This window comes from Carcharhinus amblyrhynchos, chromosome 15, assembly GCF_965287045.1.
Source record: "Carcharhinus amblyrhynchos chromosome 15, sCarAmb.v2.hapA, whole genome shotgun sequence".
Classification (NCBI taxonomy): Eukaryota; Metazoa; Chordata; class Chondrichthyes; order Carcharhiniformes; family Carcharhinidae; genus Carcharhinus; species Carcharhinus amblyrhynchos.
Window position 1 is genome coordinate 64020758 of NC_137338.1, and position 20560 is coordinate 64041317.

Genomic DNA, 20560 nt, shown 5'->3' on the forward strand with positions numbered 1-20560 from the left:
AGGACAGCCTCAACCGGGATCCTGGATTCATGTCACACTATTTGTAACCCCCATGACTTGTTTACCCTAGTCCAATGCGAGCATCTACACATCACAACTGTAGTAAAACATCCCTACTTCTATATTCCATTCAGAGTCAGTATATTGCTCTTCAGGTGCCATGCCCCAAGAGGGCATTGGTGGCAATGGACCTCCATATTAATTTGGAGGCATGGATCACTTTCATCGTTGGTATACTCATACAGTTTGCAAGGCTCTGAACTAGTTCAATCTCGCGGATAAATGTGTAGTGGTCCATTTTGGCAGGACCAATGGGATGAACGAGTACACTATCAAGGGCAGGAGTCTTAGCAGTGTTGAAGAGCAGAAGGATCTTGGGGTCCGGGTCCACAGGACTCTTAAATCGGCCTCGCAGGTGGAGGATGTGGTCAGGAAGGCGTATGGTGTACTGGCCTTCATTAATCGAGGGATTGAGTTTAGGAGTCAGGAGGTAATGCTGCAACTTTACAGGTCCCTTGTCAGGCCCCACTTGGAGTACTGTGCGCAGTTCTGGTCGCCTCACTATAGGAAGGACGTAGAAGCTATTGAAAGGGTGCAGAGGAGATTCACAAGGATGTTGCCTGGATTGGGAGGCATGCATTATGAAGATAGGTTGGGGGAGCTGGGACTCTTCTCCCTGGAGAGGCGTAGGTTGAGCAGCGACCTGATAGAGGTTTATAAAATGTTGAGAGGAATAGATAGGGTGGATTCTCAGAGGCTATTTCCCCGGGTTGAAATGGTCGCTACGAGAGGACACAGATTTAAGGTGCAGGGAAGCAAGCACAGAGGTGATGTTAGGGGTAAGTTTTTCACTCAGAGGGTGGTGAGTGAATGGAATCGGCTGCCGTCAGTGGTGGTGGAGGCGAACTCGCTGGGGTCTTTTAAAAGACTTTTGGATGAGTATATGGGATTGGGGGTTATAGATAGGTCTATGGATTGGTAGGTATTGATGTGATTGGTGCAACTTGTCGGCTGAAGGGCCTGTTTGTGCTGTAGCGTTCTATGTTCTAAGTTCTATGTTTTTTTCCCAGTCAAGCTTTTCCACCAGTTTCTAAGTCATGATTTCTTATTGCATGCCCAAGAAAGTTTCTCTTGATCTTGGTCAGCAGGGGTCTTCTGGTCTCAGATTTTACTAACACCTTTTCATTGGTAGTGACTTGTCCAAAACAGCTTCACCATTTGCCTCAAAAACCACAACTGTGCAGCTTCATTTTTTTCCCCTCTGCATTGGTTCACTGATCTTCCAAAACTCACTTCCATACGTCACAACTGGTGTGACGTAGCATTCCAGGATTCTCAGCTCTGCTTTCACAGCTAATTTTTCACTGATCATGAAACGCATCTTTGGCCATTCCAATCCTTCATTCTACTTGTTGGCTGCATTTGCTGTCTGATCATAGAAATCCTACAGTACAGAAAGAGGCCATTCTGCCCATCAAGTCTGCACCAACCACAATCCCACCAGGGCCCTACCTCCAAATCCCTGTATATTTTACCCATTAATCCCTCTAACCTACGCATCTCAGGACACTATGGGGCAATTTTAGCATGGCCGATCAACCTAACCCACACATCTTTGGACTGTGGGAGGAAACCAGAGCACTCAGACAGACATGAGGAGAACGTACAAATTCCACATAGGCAGTGACCCAAACTGGGAACCGAACCTAGGTCCCTGGAGCAGTGAAGTAGCAGTGCTAACTACTACTACCATCCCACCTAAATGTTAATACACTTTCAAGGTAACAAAATTTGTCCATTTGTGACCTTTTCATTCTTTGTTACAATCTTACATACGTTTTAGTATGATTCTTTTTGAAAACTACTAGGCATTTGTTTTCTTACAATTGATGCCCTTTCTTCTCACTTCCACTCACCATTTCATCCAAAATCTTTTACAATTTCTCTTCAGGCTCAGCAATACAGTTCCATTGGTGTATCTTAGACACAGATGTCAGTTTTAGAGCACAGAAAGAAGCCCTTCAGTGCATCATTTACGCTGGTCACCCAACACTGATCTATTCGAATTTCATTTTCCAGCACTTGGTCTGTAGCCTTGTATGCTTGTTTCAAGTGCTCATCTAAATGCTTCTTAAATGAAGAGGGTTCCTGCTTCTACCACCCTTTCAAGCAGTGAGTTGCAGATTCCCGCATCTGCATGGTATGTTTTTTTTCCCCCCCTCAAATCCTTATAGAACATAGAACACTACAGTGCAGAACAGGCCCTTTGGCCCACGATGTTGCGCTGACCAGTTAAAAAACAATGACCCACTAACCTAAACCAATCCCTTTTCGTCCATAAACCTATCCACGGATCTCTTAAACGCCCCCAAACTAGGCGCATTTACAACTGCAGCAGGCAGGGCATTCCAATCCCTCACCACCCTCTGGGTAAAGAACCTACCCCTGACATCCGTCCTATAACTACCCCCCCTTAATTTAAAGCCATGCCCCCTCGTGCTAGCTTTCTCCATCCGAGGAAAAAGTCTATCACTATCCACCCTATCTAAAGTGCTAATCATCTTATATGTCTCAATAAGATCCCCTCTTAGCCGCCTTCTTTCTAGCAAAAACAACCCCAAATCCCTCAGTCTCTCCTCATAGGACCTCCCCTCCATACCAGGCAACATCCTGGTAAACCTCCTCTGCACCCTCTCCAAAGCCTCCACATCCTTCCTGTAATGTGGGGATCAGAACTGCACACAATACTCCAAGTGCGGCCGCACCAGAGTTGTTTATATTATTATAAAATATTATTTTATCTTATTTTATTATAGAACATTACAGCACAGAAACAGGCTGTTTGGCCCTTCTTGGCAGTGCCAAACTATTTTTCTGCTTAGTCCCACTGATCTGCACCTGGACCATATCCCTTCACACCCCTCTTATCGATGTACTGTCCAAGCTTTTCTTAAAAATGTTAAAAGTGAGTCTGCATTCACCACTTCATCTGGCAGCTCATTCCATACTCCCAACACTCTGAACAACACCGCCCAATATTCCCTTTAAACTTTTCCCCCTTCACCCTTAACCCATGTCCTCTAGTTTTTTTTCTCCCCTAGACTCAGTGGAAAAAGCCTGCTTGCATTCACTATCTAAACCCATCATCATTTTATACACCTCTATCAAATCTCCCTTCATTCTTCTACGCTCCAGGGAATAAAGTCCCAACCTATTCAACCTTTCTCTGTAATTCAGTTTCTCAAGTCCCAGCAACATCCTTGTAAACTTTCTCTGCACTCTTTCAACCTTAACATCCTTTCTGTAATTAGGTGACCAAAACTGCACGCAATACTCTAAGTTCAGCCTCACCAATGTCTTATACAACCTTACCATAACAATCCAACTCTTATACTCAATACTTTAATTTATAAAGGCCTATGCACCAAAAGCACTCTTTACGACACTATGTACCTGTGATGCCACTTTTAGGGAATATGTATCTGTATTTCCAGATCCCTCTGTTCTATTGCACTCTTCAGTGTCCTCCCATTTACCATGTATGTTCTACCTTGGTTTATCCTTCCAAAGTGCAATACTTCACACTTGTCTGCATTAAACTCCATCTGCCATTTTTCTAGCTGGTCCAAATCCCTCTGCAAATTTTGAAAACCTTCCTCACTGTCCACTACACCTCCAATCTTTGTATCATCAGCAAATTCTCTGATCCAATTTACCACATTATCATCCAGATCACTGATACAGATGACAAACAATGGACCCAGCACTGATCCCTGTGGAATATCACTAGTCACAGGCCTCCACTCAGAAGCAATCCTCCACTACCACACTCTGGCTTCTTCCATTGGGCCAATGTCTAATCCAATTTACTACCTCCCCATGTATACCTAAGCGACTGAACCTTCCTAACTAACCTCGCATGCGGGACCTTGTCAAAGGCCTTACTGAAGTCCACGTAGACAACATTCACTGCCTTCCCTTCATCCACTTTCCTAGTAACCGCCTCAAGAAACTCCAATAGACTGGTCAAACATGACCTACCATGCACAAAGCCATGTTGACTCTCCCTAATAAGTCCCTGTCAATCCAAGTATTTGTAGATCCTGTCTTAGTACTCCTTCCAATAATTTACCTACTGATGTCGAACTCACCGGCCTGTAATTTCCCAGATTACTTTTGAGCCTTTAAGCAACAGAACAACATGAGCTATCTGCCAATCATCCAGCACCTCACCCGTGGATACCGACATTTTAAATATATCTGCCAGAGCCCCTGCAATTTCAACACTAGTCTCCTTCAAGGTCCATGGGAATACCCTGTCCAGTCCTGGGGATTTATCTACTCTGATTTGCATCAAGACATCAAGCACCTCCTCCTCTAATCTGTATAGGTTCCATGACCTCCCTACATGTTTGCCTTATTTCCACATTTTATTTGCTTTATTTGCCTTGTTTCTTTATCTTAAATCCATGCCCCCTTAGCCATACAAGTTGAATAAATCTGGTGTGAAAACCCACGTTTGACCTTTTTAAAGTGCTTTGATTGTTCTCAACTTTTACAGTTGCAGCCAGTTCCCAAGAAAGATTTCTTATTACTCCAGGATCCTAGGAAGAAAGGTCAAGAGAAGCTCTCCAAATTAGGGTAACCCAATAACCGTTGATCAGTTAATCATGTTTCATCTTATCAAAAGCCTTACCATAAATCAATAAAATACACTTTCATTTCTACAGCTTCTTCTGAAAGCACATGCATCATAAAGACAGCATTTCTCGTTCTGCTATCTTCCATAAAAGCAATGAAGAGCTGAAATTTCTGGTTCTATTCTGGCCCTAAACATCAGTATTTGAAGATCTTAATGATTACCAGGTCAATAGTATAGAACATAAACATTACAGTGCAGTACAGACCCTTCAGCCCTCGATGCTGTGAAACGAATCTAAAAGTCCATCTAACCTACATTATTCCAATATCATCCATATGCTTATGGAATGACCCTTTAAATGCCCTTAATGTTGACGAGTCCACTACTATTGCAGGAAGGACATTCCGTGCCCTTACTACTCTGAGTAAAGAACCTACCTCTGACACCTGTACTATATCTATCACTCCTCAATTTAAAGCTGTGTCCCCTCATACTAGCCTTCACCATCCAAAGAAGAAGATTCACACTGTCCATCCTATCTAATCCTCTGATCATCCTGTATGCCTCTATTAAGTCACCTCAACCTTATTCTCTCTAATGAAAACAGCCTCAAGTCACTCAGCCTTTCCACCATACCAGGTAACACCCTGATAATTCTCTTCTGCACCCTTTCCAATGCTTTCAAATCCTTCCTATAATGCTGTGACCAGAACTGTACACAATACTCCAAGTGCAGCCACACCAGTTTTGTACAGCTACAACATGACCTCATGGCTCCGAAACTCAATTCCTCTACCAATAAAAGCTAACATACTGTACAACTTCTTAACAACCCTATGAACCTGGGTGCCAACTTTCAGGGATCTTGATGAAGGGGACAACATTTGCTATCCTCCATTCATGTGGCACTACTCCTGTAGACAATGATGACAAAGATGATAGAGCTCAATTGCTCTGGCATTTTAGGGAGCACAATAAACATTGTTATGACTCAAGCCTTTTGGGATTTTGGATCTAAGTCAGTTCGTCTGTTCCTAACTCTTCTAAAACTTTTAATTTATCTGCTGGCTATTTCACCCGGGCTTAATTATTTTTAATCTTATTTATTGCTGTTCTTACTTCTTTCATGATCTTTGGGCCACCTATATTTTTCTTGATTATTGACTTTTCTAGTCTGTTGTTCTCAATAAGTCTCGTATGTATCCAGTCCATCTTACAAGCTCTTGGTTCCTTTCTATGATAATTTCCATTTTTCCTTTGATACATCTGCCAACTGTATACCCTACCCTGTGGTCTCACCAAAGCCCTGTAGCCCAACACAACCGTAGCAAGCATTCCCACTTAAAACCAGGTTGATTGCTGTAAAAACCCATCGGGTTACAAAAGAAAATTTGCCACCTTTACCTGGTCTGGCCATGTGACTCCAGAACATCTGAAATGATCAAGATAGCCACTCTGTATCAAACCGCTACAAAAGGAATGAAACTGGACTGATCACCTGGCATTGACAGACATCAGAAGTCAACTGCAAACACAACCCTGTAAAATCTTCCTTCCTAACATCTGGGGCTTGTGCTAAAATTGGGAAAGCTATCACACACTAGTCAAGCGACAGAAAGACATGGTCATACTTAGAATCTTACAGGCAATGTCCCAGACACCTCTATCACCACCCCTGGTTATGTGCTGTCACTGACAGGAAAAACCCAGAGATTGCAGCACAGTGGTATACAGCCAGGAGGGAATTCCCAATATGGTATCTCTCCAAGAAGTTTCATGGATCAGGTCAAACATGGACACAAGCTTCCTGCTGGTTAACACCTACAACCACAGAGAAAAATCTACTTGACCTCATCCTCAATCTACCTGTCACGTGCATTTGCCCATGGCAGTCCTGATAGGAGTTACCACCGCACAGTAATAGTGGAGAATTCCAGTCCATCATATTTAGTGGCACTTCTGGCTTGTAATATGGGATAGAGTCCAAACAGATCTAATAACTTAAAACTGGGCATCTATGAGGTGTTGTGGCCATCAGCAGGTGCAGAATCACAGACAGCCACAATCTAACCTCAGGGGCTGGCATATCTCCCGCTCAATCATTACCACCAAGCCAGGGGATCAACCCTGGTTCAAAGAGTGAAGGAGGGCATGCCAGCAACCACACCAGCCATAGCTAAAAATGAGGTGACTACCTGGTCAAACAGCATAAGCAGCATGTGACAGGGCCAAGTGATCCCACAACCAATCGATCAGACCCAAGTTCTGCAATCTTGCCACATCCTCAATGATGGAGGAGCCCAGCACATCAAGGAAAAAGATAAGGCTGAAGTATCTGCAACATGCTTCTACCAGAAGTGCTGAGTGGATGAGCATTTCGGCTTCCTCTAGAAGTCCCCATCATTATAGCCAATTCAATCTCACCTTGTCAATTACTACCCTAATCTATCAATCATCAGCAAAAAAAAGATGGACGGGCTCATCAATAGCTCACATGCAGCAATAACCTGCCAGGACCACTTAGCTCCTCCATATAACCTTCATGAAATCAGTGGAGGTCAAAACATTACCTTACATTTGTCCGGATTAAATTCCATCTGCTAGCTCTCCGCTCAAGTCTCCAATGGATTTGCATCCTCTGATGGTCCTCATTACTACCTGCAAATCCACCAACCTTCGCCGTCCGCAACTTACTAATCAAACCAGTTACATTTTCCTCCAAATCATATCAGCAAAGATCCCAGCACTGATCCCACAGGATCGCCACTTGTCACAGCCCTCCATTCAGAAATACACCCTTCCACTGCTACCCTCTACGTCCAAGCCAGTTCTGTATCCACTTTGCCAGCTCACCTGATCCCATGCGACTTCACCTTTTGCACCAGTTTGCCATTAGGGGCCTTGTCAAAGGCCCTACTGAAGTCCATGTGGACAACCACTGCTCTATGCTCTATCATCTTTGTCACTTCCTTTGAGAGACATGATCTCCCCTTCACAAAATCATGTTGCCTCTCATTAATACTTCCTCTTACTTCCAAGTGAGGATAAATCCTGTCATGAAGAATCCTCTCTAATAATTTCCCTACCACTGATGTAATACTCACTGGTCTGTAATTACCTGGATTACTCTTCCTACCCACGTTAAACAAAGCAACAAGATTGGCTATTCTCCAATCCTCTGGGACCTCTCCCCATAGCCAGTGACAATACTGATTTCTCTCAAGGCTCCAACAATTTCCTCCCGTACCTCTCAGCGTAGAATACATCCCATCAAACCATGGGGACTTGTTTACCTTAATGTTTCTCGAGAACTCCAATTTGATCTCAACATGACTCAAGCTATCTACACACCCTTTCCCAGATTCATCATCCACCAAGTCCTTCTGTCTCTGGCGAATACTGATGCAAAGCACTCATTTAATATTTCGCCCATTTCCTCTGACTCCATACATAGATTCCCTCCCCTGTCCTTAATTGGGCCAACCTTCTCGCCTTTTATAAAAAAACCTTGATTTTCCTTAAACCTACTGGCCAATCATTTTTCGTGACCTCTTTTAGCCCTCCTTACCCCTTGCTTAAGTTTCTTTCTACTTTCCTTGTATTCCACACTCGCTTTTGTGTTCCCAGCCTCCTAACCTTGACAAATGCTTCCTTTTTCTCTGACTCGGTTCACAATATCTCTCGTCATCCAAGGTTCCCAAAACTTGCCATACTGATCCTTCATCCTTACAAGAATGTGCCGGTCCAGAATTACTTGAAATCCTCCCACATGCCAGATGTTGATTAGCCCTCAAACATCTGCCCCCAACCTACATTCTTCAGTTCCTATCTAATACTGTTGTAATTAGCTTTCCCCCTGTTTAGCACCTTGAGGACTACACTTTTATCCATCTATACCTTAAAGCTTACTGAAATTGTGGTCACTGTTCCCAAACTGCTCTTCTATTGAAACATCAACCAACTGATCTGGCTCATTTCCCAATACCAGGTCGGTCCCTTCCCCATTTGGACTACCTACACACTGTTTCAAGAAATTCCCCCCCCCCTGCCCCGGATGCTCCTTACAAACCCCCTAGCATTAAGTGAATCCCAGTCAACATAGGGGAAGTTAAAATCTCCCACAACTCCATTACTTTACACTTCGCCAAAATCTGCATACATATCTGTTCCTCTATCTCCCACAGGCTGTTGGGTGGCCTATAGTAAACCCCAATTGTGATCAAACCCTTCCTAGTTGTGAGCTCTACCTATATTGCCTCGGTGTATGAGCTCTGACATGTCCTCCTGCAGTACGCTGTGATATTCTCCTTAACCATTTCCCCCCCACATCTTTTACATCCCCCACCATCGTACCTGAAACATCTGTATCCTGGAACATTAAGCTGCCAATCCTGTCCTTCCCTTAACCAAGTCTCTGTAATAGCATAATCATAGCTCCAAGTACTAATCCAAGCTCTAAGTTCATTCACCTTACCCATTACACTTCTCACATTGAAACAAATGCACTTCAGTCCACCAGGCCTGCAACCACACTTTGCCTGCTCCGAGTCTTACTGGCCCTACTCTTTGGTTCCCCTTCAGTTAATTCACTTTTGCTTTGGTTCCCACTCCACCCCAAACTAATTTAAATCCTCCTGTGTGACAGTAGCAAACCTTCCAGCCAGAATATTTATACCTTTCCAGTTTAGATACAACTTGTCCTTCTTGTACAGATCTCATCTGCCCCAGAAGAAACCCCTCCAATGGTCCAGATGATATCTGAAACCTCCCTCCTACATCAGCTGTTTAGCCATGTGTTGAGCTTCACTATCTTCCTATTCCTAGCCTCACTGGCAAAGGGAGTAATTCTGAGATTACAAGCCGAGAGGTCCTGCTTTTTAACTTTCCACCTAACTCCCTAAACTGCTACTGCAGTCGGAGGTGTGGTAGATAGTGAGGAAGGGTGTCATAGTTTGCAGGAAGACTTAGACAGGTTGCAGAGCTGGGCCGAGAGGTGGCGAATGGAGTTTAATGCAGAGAAATGTGAGGTAATTCACTTTGGTAGGAATAACAGATGTGTTGAGTATAGGGCTAACGGGAAGACTTTGAATAGTGTGGAGGAGCAGAGGGATCTAGGTGTATGTGTACATAGATCCCTGAAAGTTGGGAATCAAGTAGATAAGGTTGTTAAGAAGGCATACAGTGTCTTGGCGTTTATGGGTAGGGGGATTGAATTTAGGAGTCGTAGCGTTATGTTGCAACTGTACACAACTCTGGTGCGGCCGCACTTGGAGTATTGTGTGCAGTTCTAGTCCCCACATTACAGGAAGGATGTGGAGGCTTTGGAGAGGGTGCAGAGGAGGTTTACCAGGATGTTGCCTGGTATGGAGGGGAGATCCTATGAGGAGAGGCTGAGGGATTTGGGGTTGTTTTCGCTGGAAAGAAGGCAGCTAAGAGGGGATCTTATTGAAACATAGATGATTAGAGGTTTAGATAGGGTGGATAGTGATAGCCTTTTTCCTCTGATGGAAAAATCTAGCACGAGGGGGCATGGCTTTAAACTAAGGGGGGGTAGTTATAGGACAGATGTCAGGGGTAGGTTCTTTACCCAGAGGGTGGTGAGGGATTGGAATGCCCTGCCTGCTGCAGTTGTAAATGCGCCTAGTTTGGGGGCGTTTAAGAGGTCTGTGGACAGGTTTATGGACGAAAAGGGATTGGTTTAGGTTAGTGGGTCATTATTGTTGTTTTTTTTTTAAACTGGTCGGCGCAACATCGTGGGCCGAAGGGCCTGTTCTGCGCTGTAATGTTCTATGTTCTATGCAGGATCTCATCACTCTTCCTACCTATGTCATTAACACCAACATGTACCACAACCTCTGGCTATTCACCCTCTCATAAGAAATAGGAGCAGGAGTAGGCCATCTAGCCCTTCAAGCCTGCCCCGCCATTCAATAAGATCATGGCTGATCTGTCGCTGCTCAGTTCCACTTTCCCGCTTTCTCCCCATAACCCTTAATCCCCTCTCTTATCAAAAACCCATCAAGCCGCGTCTTAAAAATATTTAGCAAGGCAGCCTCCACCACTTCAACGGGCAGAGAATTCCAGAGATTCACCACCCTTTGAGTGAAGAAGTTCCTCCTCAACTCCGTTCTAAACCGCCCCCCTTTTATCTTGAGGCTGTGCCCCCTAGTCCTACTGTCTTTTTTGAGCAGGAAGAGTCTCTCCACCTCTATCCTATCCATCCCATTCATCATCTTATACGTCTCAATGAGATCTCCCCTCATTCTTCTAAACTCTAACGAGTACAAGCCCAGTTTATTCAGCCTCTCCTCATAGCTCAACCCCCTCAACTCCGGTATCAGCCTAGTAAACCTCCTCTGCATTCCCTCCAAGGCCAAAATATCTTTGCGCAGGTGCGGCGCCCAAAACTGCACACAGTACTCCAGCTGCGGCCTCACCAATGCCCTATACAGCTGCAGCAAGACCTCCCTACTTTTATATTCAATCCCCTCCGCTATGAAGGCCAGCATCCCATTCGCCTTCCTGACCACCTGCTGCACCTGCAAGCTGGGTTTTTGCGACTCATGCACAAGGACCCCGAGGTCCCTCTGCACCGTCGCCTGCTGTAGTTCTTCGCCCTGTAAGTAATAGTCCTTCCTACCAAAGTGGACCACCTCACACTTGCCAACATTAAATTCCATTTGCCATTTCCTGGCCCATTCGCCCAGCCTATCTAGATCCTTCTGCAGACTCTCCACACCCTCCGCACAATTTGCCATTCCCCCAATCTTGGTGTCATCGGCAAATTTCGACACCCTACACTCAGTTCCCTCCTCCAGATCATCTATATAAATGGTAAAAAGCTGAGGCCCCAGCACCGACCCCTGGGGCACTCCACTAGAACATAGAACATAGAACACCACAGCACAAACAGGCCCTTCGGCCCACAAGTTGCGCCGACCACTAGTCACCATCCGCCAATCCGAATAGCACCCGTTGACCCCCACTCTCTGCCTCCTATTTGACAACCAATCCTCTATCCACGCTAACACCCTACCCCCAACTCCATGTCCCTCGACCTTCTGCAATAACCTCTTGAGGTACTTTGTCAAACGCCTTCTGAAAATCTAGAAAGACCACATCCACCGGCTCTCCTCTGTCCACTGCCCTAGACACATCCTCATAGAACTCCAGTACATTTGTCAGACACGACTTCCCTTTAATGAAACCGTGCTGCGTCTGCTCTATCAAGCAATTCCCTTCAAGATGCCTCGCAATTTCCTCCTTAATGACAGATTCTAACATTTTACCCACCACAGACGTTAAACTAACTGGCCTATAATTCCCCACCTTTTGCCTGGCACCCTTCTTAAACAACGGCGTAACATTAGCCGTTTTCCAATCATCCGGCACTTCCCCGGAATCCAGCGACGTCTGGAAAATAACCACCAAGGCATCCACTATCACCTCCGCCATTTCTTTCAGAACCCTCGGATGCATTCCATCCGGTCCTGGGGACTTGTCCACAATCAGCCCCTCCAGTCTGTCGAGCACCATCTCTCTAGTAACAGTAATGTCATTACGACCCTCCAGTCCTACCACCTTTCCATCGCTAACACCCGGCAAATTATTCACGTCCTCCTCCGTGAAGACAGAAACAAAAAAGTTATTCAATACCTTAGCCATATCCTCATCCCCTACCACTAGGTCCCCTTTCTCATCCTCTAACGGACCAACATTCACCCTAGCCAGCCTCTTCCTTTTTATATATTTATAAAAACTCTTGCTATCCTTTTTTATATTAAGCGCTAGCCCAGCTTCATAGTTTCTCCTACCCTTCTTTATCAACTTTTTTGTCAATCTTTGTTGACATTTAAACCTCTCCCAATCCTCTTCTCGCCCACTACTCTTAGCTAATCTAAATTCCTCCGCTTTTAATTTAACACTTTCCTTCACCTCCTTCGTTATCCACGGCTTATTACCTCTCTTCCTACTATCCTTTTTGACCAACGGAATAAATTTCCGCTGAGCACCAAGAAAGATCTCCTTAAAGTTCCTCCACTGCTCCTCAACAGACCCTCCCTCCAATGTGCTCCCCCAGTCCACATTCGCCAATCAGAACTCTCCCTTCAGAATGCTTTCTGCCCAGAGACATCCTGCACCCTGGCACTTTAAATTTGTGCCCTCTTGTCCTCAGCCCTTTCACATGTGGGAACTATCATATTTCCTCAGGTCTTATTTTGTCCAAGGAAAATAATCCTAACTTCTTCAATCTACTTTTGTAACTAAAATTCCTCATCCCTGGAACCACTCTCCTGAATCTTTTCTGCATTTTCAGTGCTTTAGGAATGCATCCTTCCTAAATTGCAGCACGCAGAACTGGATGTCCAGCTGAGGTGGGACTATTGACTTATGCAAGCTCAACACAATTTCCTTTCTTGTGTACTCAATGTCCCTAGTAACAAAGCCCAGTATACAATGCACTTTATCAACCACCCTCAACCTACCCTGCAACCTTCAATTAGATGCATATTTACACCCCATGTTCCTATAATCACCATTTTACATTGTCTCTAAGTTCTTTCCACCAAAATCAATCCACATTTGTTTGCATTAAACTCATTCCTATTCATTTACGTCCTTATGAAGTTCGACACTATTCTCCCCACTTCATGCTTCTGAAATTTGTATCATCATAAACTTTGAAACTGTACCCTTGACTAATTTCAAAATTAACATGCATCAAGAAAAGCAAAAGGTCCCAACATTGCCCCACAGGGAACTCCAATAACCATCTGCCACCCCAGAAAAATACCCACTACTCCTGTATTCAGCCAATTCCATATCTCTGTCCATTTTATTCCATGAGCTTTGCTCAAGTCTGTTGTGTGGCACTATACTGAATGCCTTTTGGAAACCCACTTACGCACAACAGCATTGCTTTCATCCTGTTACTGCTTCATAAATCTTAAGCAAGTTAATTAAACCTGCTAGCTTTCCCTAATTAATCTGTACTTGTCCACGTGACTTGCCCAAACAGACAAAAGAGCTGCTGAACTCCACAGGTGAGTTGAGTGAGTGACTACCCCTGAGGGGCAGAATTTAACTGAGCGAGACAACAGGAAAGCCTAGCAAAACTGAAGTCAACAGGACAGAAAACCCTTCACTCGGAGTTGTACCTCATCTCAGTCCCAGGACAGCATTGCAGAAGCTCCTCAAGGCTGAATCCTAGGCCCAACCGTTTTCAGCTGCTTCATCAATGACCTTCCCGACATCATTACATCCAAAGCAGGGAATATCACTGCCAAATGCACAATGTTCAGCACCATTCAAGCTTCCTCAGATACTGAAGCACTTTGTGCCCAACATTCAGGTTTAGACTGACAAGTGGCGTGGGCTATAGAACCAGCCAGGCAATACCCATTCCAAGAAAGAATCAAATTTTCACCCCTTGAGATTCAACGACATTACCATCACTAAATCCACCCCCCCTACCACCAACTATCAACATCCTGGGTGCTGTCAATGAACAGACTTTGAACTGGACCTGCAATACAAATGCCATGGTTATAAACAGATCCAAAGCTTGGAATTCTTCAGAAAATAATTCACATCCTGACTCCCCAAAGCCTGCCCACTATCTACAAGGTGCTGGTCAGAAGTGTGATGAAAGGTTCTCCACTTGCCTGGCACTCCGTCCACCACTTTCAATATCCATTCCCTCCACCAGAGTGAAAGCAGGCTGTACCATCTACAAAATGCAATGCAGCAAAATGCCAAAACTACTTTGACACCACCTTCCAAACCAGTCACCTCTACAACTTAGAGGAAGGCAACAGATACATGGGACCAACACCAAATGCAAATTCTCCTCCAAACTACAGCGCATCCTGATTTGTCATTATCTCATTGTTCTTTCATTGTTGGAGTCAATACCCTAGAACTTCCTCCCTCAGCAGTGCACATAACTACACCTCAAGGACTGCAGCTGTTCAAGGCAGCTCACCCTTAACTTCTCCAGGGAAATTAGACATGGACAATAATTACAGTGCTGGCCTAACCAGCAATGCTCATATCCCAAAGAAATAAAAACTCTTAATTTTAACGTATGATCATATACCAGGACACCCAGATCCCTCTCCCTACAATTAGTTACCGTATTTTGCTGTTCTTGCTCCCAAATTGGACAAGTTCACATTCTTCCACATTATACTCCATCTGCCAATTTTCTCGATGCATTAAATCCATCTATGTCCCTTTGCAGGTGCCTATGTCATCTTTACAATTTACTTTCCTACATTTGTGCACTTCAGTCATTTCAGCTATGACAGACTTTGGTCCCTTCATCCAAATCATTGACATAAACCGTAAACTGTGTGGCTCCAGCCACACAAATAACCAGTTTACACGCTCCATTTCTTGTTAGCTAACCAATCCTCCTTCCACACTAGTACGTCACTCCGTGGCTGCACCATGAGCTCTTATATTGCGTAGCACGCTTTGATGTGGCACCTCGTCAAATGCCTTCTGAGATTCTAAGTACATCACATCCAAAGGTTCCCATCACATTGAAAAAATCCAAATATTCCATTGCTTATCATATTTATTTGGGAGGGGGCAGAAGAAATGAAGACTGGGAAATTTCAGAGGTACCATGACAGGTTAGGGAATTCAGGCACACATGTTGCAGTCAACTGAACTGCAGTACATAAAAAGTATGAAAGTGTGTCCAGAAATCTCCCTACTTCCTGCATCAAATCTTTCTGGGCCACTAACATAAGTCTCAACATTAAACCAATGTTCCTTTAACTGTTGTATAGCCCAAGTTATAAAATAGCAAATCTATGCAATCAAATAGGGTAACTCAAAAATCTGAACAAAAGCAAAGATAGCTGTCAAACACTTATGCAGTAGCAACACAAGTGGTGTTCACCACTAACAGAATGCTAACATCAAGTCAAAAAGACATTCTGCCTACTATATAAGTAGCGTGGTACATGAATTTCAGTACCCATGTTGTGTCAGGTGTACAGGCTGCATGTCCCAAAGACTGCCTGATCCTATCAAACAGCACATCCCTTCAGCTGTTCAAAATAGGCACCAATCATAACCAACCAGCCCCTGCTTGCAAAAGGTATGATCCAACATTGGATGTGATTCCAATGATTCAACAAAATTTACTAAACAGTCATGAGGTTCATAAGCTTTAGAAGAGCTGTTGGTGGAAAAAGCTATCACAACAGCAAATCATATTCTGGGAAACAAATGCTAGTAAAAGGGGCCATCATTATGTCAGACTGTAATAAAACCAGAGGTGTTCAGCAACACCCAATTACTGGAAGAAACCAGCTACACAGTGTAACCTACAAAACTAGTCCCACATCAGTATGGTTAACACTAAACTGATCTGTGTTCTGGCTCAAACAACTCACCGATATCAAGGTAGCAGCCTACCTGCACCTTCTCATAGGGATGGGTAATAAATGCTGGTTTTGCCAATGAAATCTAGATTCCAAGAATAAGGAATTTATGGCATACTGTACACAGGTCATCAAAAACATTGGCGTGATGAGCAAGCTGCAGTGTAGATCAAGGTCCATCAGAAGGATTCAAGGATCTTACAAAAGAAACTCTTGTTCCAAACTATTCTCAACCTCCTGCTTAATTTGCATTTCTGGGTTAGGTGTGCCCAAGCTTGTTGTTGGGTTTATTCGGTACTTTGGATAGGCAGAGCAAAGCCAATCAGCACAATTATTACAGGTAAATGGGCTTCAGCCATGGCTGACAAATAGTCACACTGGCTGAGTAAATTCATGAAGGCATCACAAGCAACAAGATAGATCAATTAATTCCAGTAACACATAGCCTTGAATAATAAACTAACTACAGTAACTAGGGGATTGGCTGTCAAATAGGAGGCAGAGAGTGGGGGTCAATGGGTGCTATTCGGATTGGCGGTTGGTGACTAGTGGAGTGCCCCAGGGGTCGGTGCTGGGGCCTCAGCTATTTACCATTTATATAGATGATCTGGAGGAGGGAACCGAGTGTATGGTGTCGAAATTTGCTGATGACACCAAGATTGGTGGAACGGCAAATTGCGCGGAGGGTGTGGAAAGTCTGCAGAAGGATCTAGATAGGCTGGGCGAATAGGCCAGGAACTGGCAAACGGAATTTAATTTTGGCAAGTGTGAAGTTGTCCACTTTGGTAGGAATAATGGTAGGAAGGACTACTACTTACATGGCAAAAAACTGCAGCATGCGACAGTGCAAAGGGACCTCAGGGTCCTTGTGCATGAGTCGCAAAAACCCAACCTGCAAGGTGCAGCAGGTGGTCAGGAAGGCGAATGGGATGCTGGCTTTCATAGCGAGGGGGATTGAATATAAAAGTAGGGAGGTCTTGCTGCAACTGTACAGGGCACTGGTGAGGCCGCAGCTGGAGTACTGTGTGCAGTTTTGGTCACCGCACTTACGCAAGGATATTTTGGCCTTGGAGGGAGTGCAGAGGTGGTTTACTAGGCTGATACCGGAGTTGAGGGGGTTGAACTCTGAGGAGAGGCTGAATAAACTAGGCTTGTACTCGTTAGAGTTTAGAAGAATGAGGGGAGATCTCATTGAGACATAAGATGATGAATGGGATGGATAGGATAGAGGTGGAGAGACTCTTCCCGCTCAGAAAGGACAGTAGGACTAGAGGGCACAGCCTCAAGGTAAGGGGGGGGAGGGGGGGGGTTTAGAACAGAGTTGAGGAGGAACTTCTTCACTCAAAGGGTGGTGAATCTCTGGAATTCTCTGCCTGTTGAAGTGGTGGAGGCTGCCTCGCTAAATATATTTAAGACGTGGGTTGATAGGTTTTTGATAGGCAAGGGGATTAAGGGTTATGGGGAGAGGGCAGGAAGGCGGAACTGAGCCACGACAGATCAGCCATGATCTTACTGAATGGCGGGGCAGGCTCGAACGGCTAGATGGCCTACTCCTGCTCCTATTTCTTATGTTCTTACAGTGTCACCTCACACTCACTCCAGTCAATACCAGTAAAGCTAGGGTATGGGGCTTGGTTCAGGTCACATCCATGTAACTGCCAACTATTAAAGAGGATGCAGTTAAATATGATGGAGCTTTAAAGCATATTAAAATCTTGGTTTCATTAAATAAAAAATATGGATAACTATTACTTATTACAGAAAACAGAGCAAGGGATTGTTAGTCTGTCGATTTTTTGGTAACATGGACAGGGAACTGCTGCATTCCCAGTGTGGGTAACTGGGATGACGTGGGTGTTGGGCCTTGGAAAAATCTAGTAGATTAATTAAAAGGGAAATTTTCAAAGTAACAAACAAGCATTGGCAAACAACAGCAGGCAATATTGCCTGCAACACAGCAGCAGTGTTTAGCACTGCAGTTTCACAGTTCCAGGTACCTGGGTTCGATTCCCAGCTTGGGTCACAGTTTGTGTGAAGTTTGCACGTTCTTCTCATGTCTGCATGGGTTTCCTCCCACAGTCCACAGATATGCAGGTTCGGTTGCTTGGCTATGCTAAATTACCCCTTGTGTCTTCTGATGCTTAGGTTTGAGGGATTAGTGGGTAAAATATATGGGGATAGGGCCTGGGTGGAATTGTGGTCAGTGCAGACTCCATGGGCCGAATGGCCTGTTTCTGTACTGTAACGTTTGTATGACTGTTAGTGATCTCTAGCTCCACAACATAATCTCCCTCAGCTCCATTTTCGTACCTTGCTGGCTCAGCCTTTAAAAACCTCAACTGAACCAAATCCTTAGGCAATTCAGGTTGTAAAATTTCGCAACGGCCTCACCACCCAGCATGTTCCAAATTCCCACTGCGGAACGGGCCGAGCTCGCAGCTACTGCAGTAAGTGGGACGAGGGCCTCCATCGTTCCCCTTCCTCCCTGCGCCCTGACCCGGGGCCCTTAGAGCAGGAGCCGGCCAGTAGCGGAGGGAAGAGGCGGCTGCGGGAAGAGACGGTGAGGGAGGAGGCCGCAGCCACTGCGGCTCCCGCACACGTGTTGACGGTAGCTCGCTCCGCCACTGAGGGCGCCAGCCATCCTCCGGCCTCCTCTAGCACATCCAGCCCCTGGCTCTGGCTCTAGCCCTATCCTGGGCCGGTCAGCCGGCATCTCCGCGCTCACCTTTATTCTTAGGCATGGCTCTGTATTTGTCGGTGGTGTTCTCCGGCTCCCCGCACTGCGCACGCGTCCCTTCACCGAACTTTATTTAAAAAGAACCAGCGGGTAGCGCGGGTCACGTGACCTGGCTGATGACGCCAGGGCGATGCCACGTGATCTGGCGGGTGATGACGGCGCGCGACCACGTGACCTTCCCAGGGACATCGACACGGTCCCGCACCGATCACTTGACAGCAGCTGTCCGCCCCTTCCCCTCGCCGGCCTCCCCCCTAGCCCCTCCCTGCCCCGCCCCCCAGGGCGGCACGCTCACGTGACCAGCTGCCATGGCCGACTTCCGAGAAGAACGGTACATCCAACAACAACTTACATTTGGACAGCGCCTTTGAGGTGATGACAGCATCCCATAGCGCTTCACGAGAGTCGCTGTCGATGGCAATAATGTCGAGTGTCTTGCCAGGAGATGTTAAATGCAAACCGAAAGTTGGTCTGAGCATTTATGTGGAGAGAAACAGAGTTAATGAGTTTCTTTCAAAACTTGAAAGAGGGGGAGTCTGAAAGGAGGAAGGGCAGAGGGAGATGTGCAGGGAGGGTATTTCAGACAGGGGGCCTTGGCAAACGAAGTGAACAACTGCCCCTTTTTTGACTCAGTAAGAAGTCGCACAACACCAGGTTGAAGTCCAATAGGTTTATTTGGTAGCAAAAACCACTAGCTTTTGGAGAGCTTGCTTTCCCCTTCGTCAGGTGAGTGGGAGTTCTGTTCACAAACAGGGTATATAAAGACACAAACTCAATTTACAAAATAATGGTTGGAATGCGAGTCTTTGCAGCTAATCAAGCCTTAAAGATACTGACAATGTGAGTGGAGAGAGCGTTATGCACAGGTTAAAGAGATGTGTATTGTCTCCAGACAGGACGGTTAGTGAGATTTTGCAAGTCCAGGGAAGTTGTGGGGGTTACAGATAGTGTGACATTAACCCAAGATCCGGTTGAGGCCATCCTCATATGTGCGGAACTTGGCTATCAGTTTCTGCTCAGCGATTCTGCGTTGTGTGTTGTGAAGGCCACCTTGGAGAATGCTTACCAGAAGATCAGAGGCCCGTGACCACTGAAGTGTTCCCCAGCAGGAAGAGAACAGTTTTGCCTGGTGATTGCCGAGCGGTGTTCATTCATCCGTTGTCGTAGCGTCTGCATGGTCTTCCCAATGTACCGTGCCTTGGGACATGCAGTGTATCAGGTAGACAATGTTGGCCGAGTTGCAAGAGTATGTACCGTGTACCTGGTGGATGGTATTCTCATGTGAGATGATGGCATCCATGTCGATGATCTGGCATGTCTTGCAGAGGTTGCTGTGGCAGGGTTGTGTGGTGTAGTGGTCACTGTTCTCCTGAAGGCTGTTCTCCTGGGTAGTTTGCTGCGGACAATGGTCTATTTGAGGTTCTGCAGTTGTTTGAAGGCAAGAAGTGGGGGTGTGGGGATGGCCTTGGCGAGATGTTCACCTTCATCAATGACATGCTGAAGGCTCCGGAGAAGATGTCATAGCTTCTCTACTCTGGGGAAGTACTGGATGACAAAAGGTACTCTGACCCCCGTGTCCCGTGTTTGTCTTCTGAGGAGGTTGGTGCGGTTTTTCACTGTGGCGCGTTGGAACTGTCGATCAAGAGTCAAGCGCCATATCCTGTTCTTATGAGGGCATCTTTTAGCGTTTGGACGTGTCTATTGCGATCCATCTCATCTGAGCAGATCTTGTATATATGGAGGCTTGTCCACAGGGGATGGCTTCTCTAACGTGTTTAGGGT

General features: G+C 45.5%; 1 protein-coding gene across 1 annotated transcript in view; it reads right to left on the bottom strand.

The window, feature by feature from the left end:
- The window catches only part of LOC145353373 (eukaryotic translation initiation factor 1A, X-chromosomal), a 31260-nt gene extending 12373 nt beyond the window's left edge, over window positions 1-18887 (bottom strand). Inside the window, exon 1 of the mRNA XM_080204073.1 lies at window positions 18767-18887. Within this exon, the coding sequence (XP_080060199.1) occupies window positions 18767-18782 (16 nt within the window). The 5' untranslated portion in view covers window positions 18783-18887. The remainder of the gene's footprint in view (window positions 1-18766) is intronic.
- Window positions 18888-20560: the final 1673 nt, after the last annotated feature.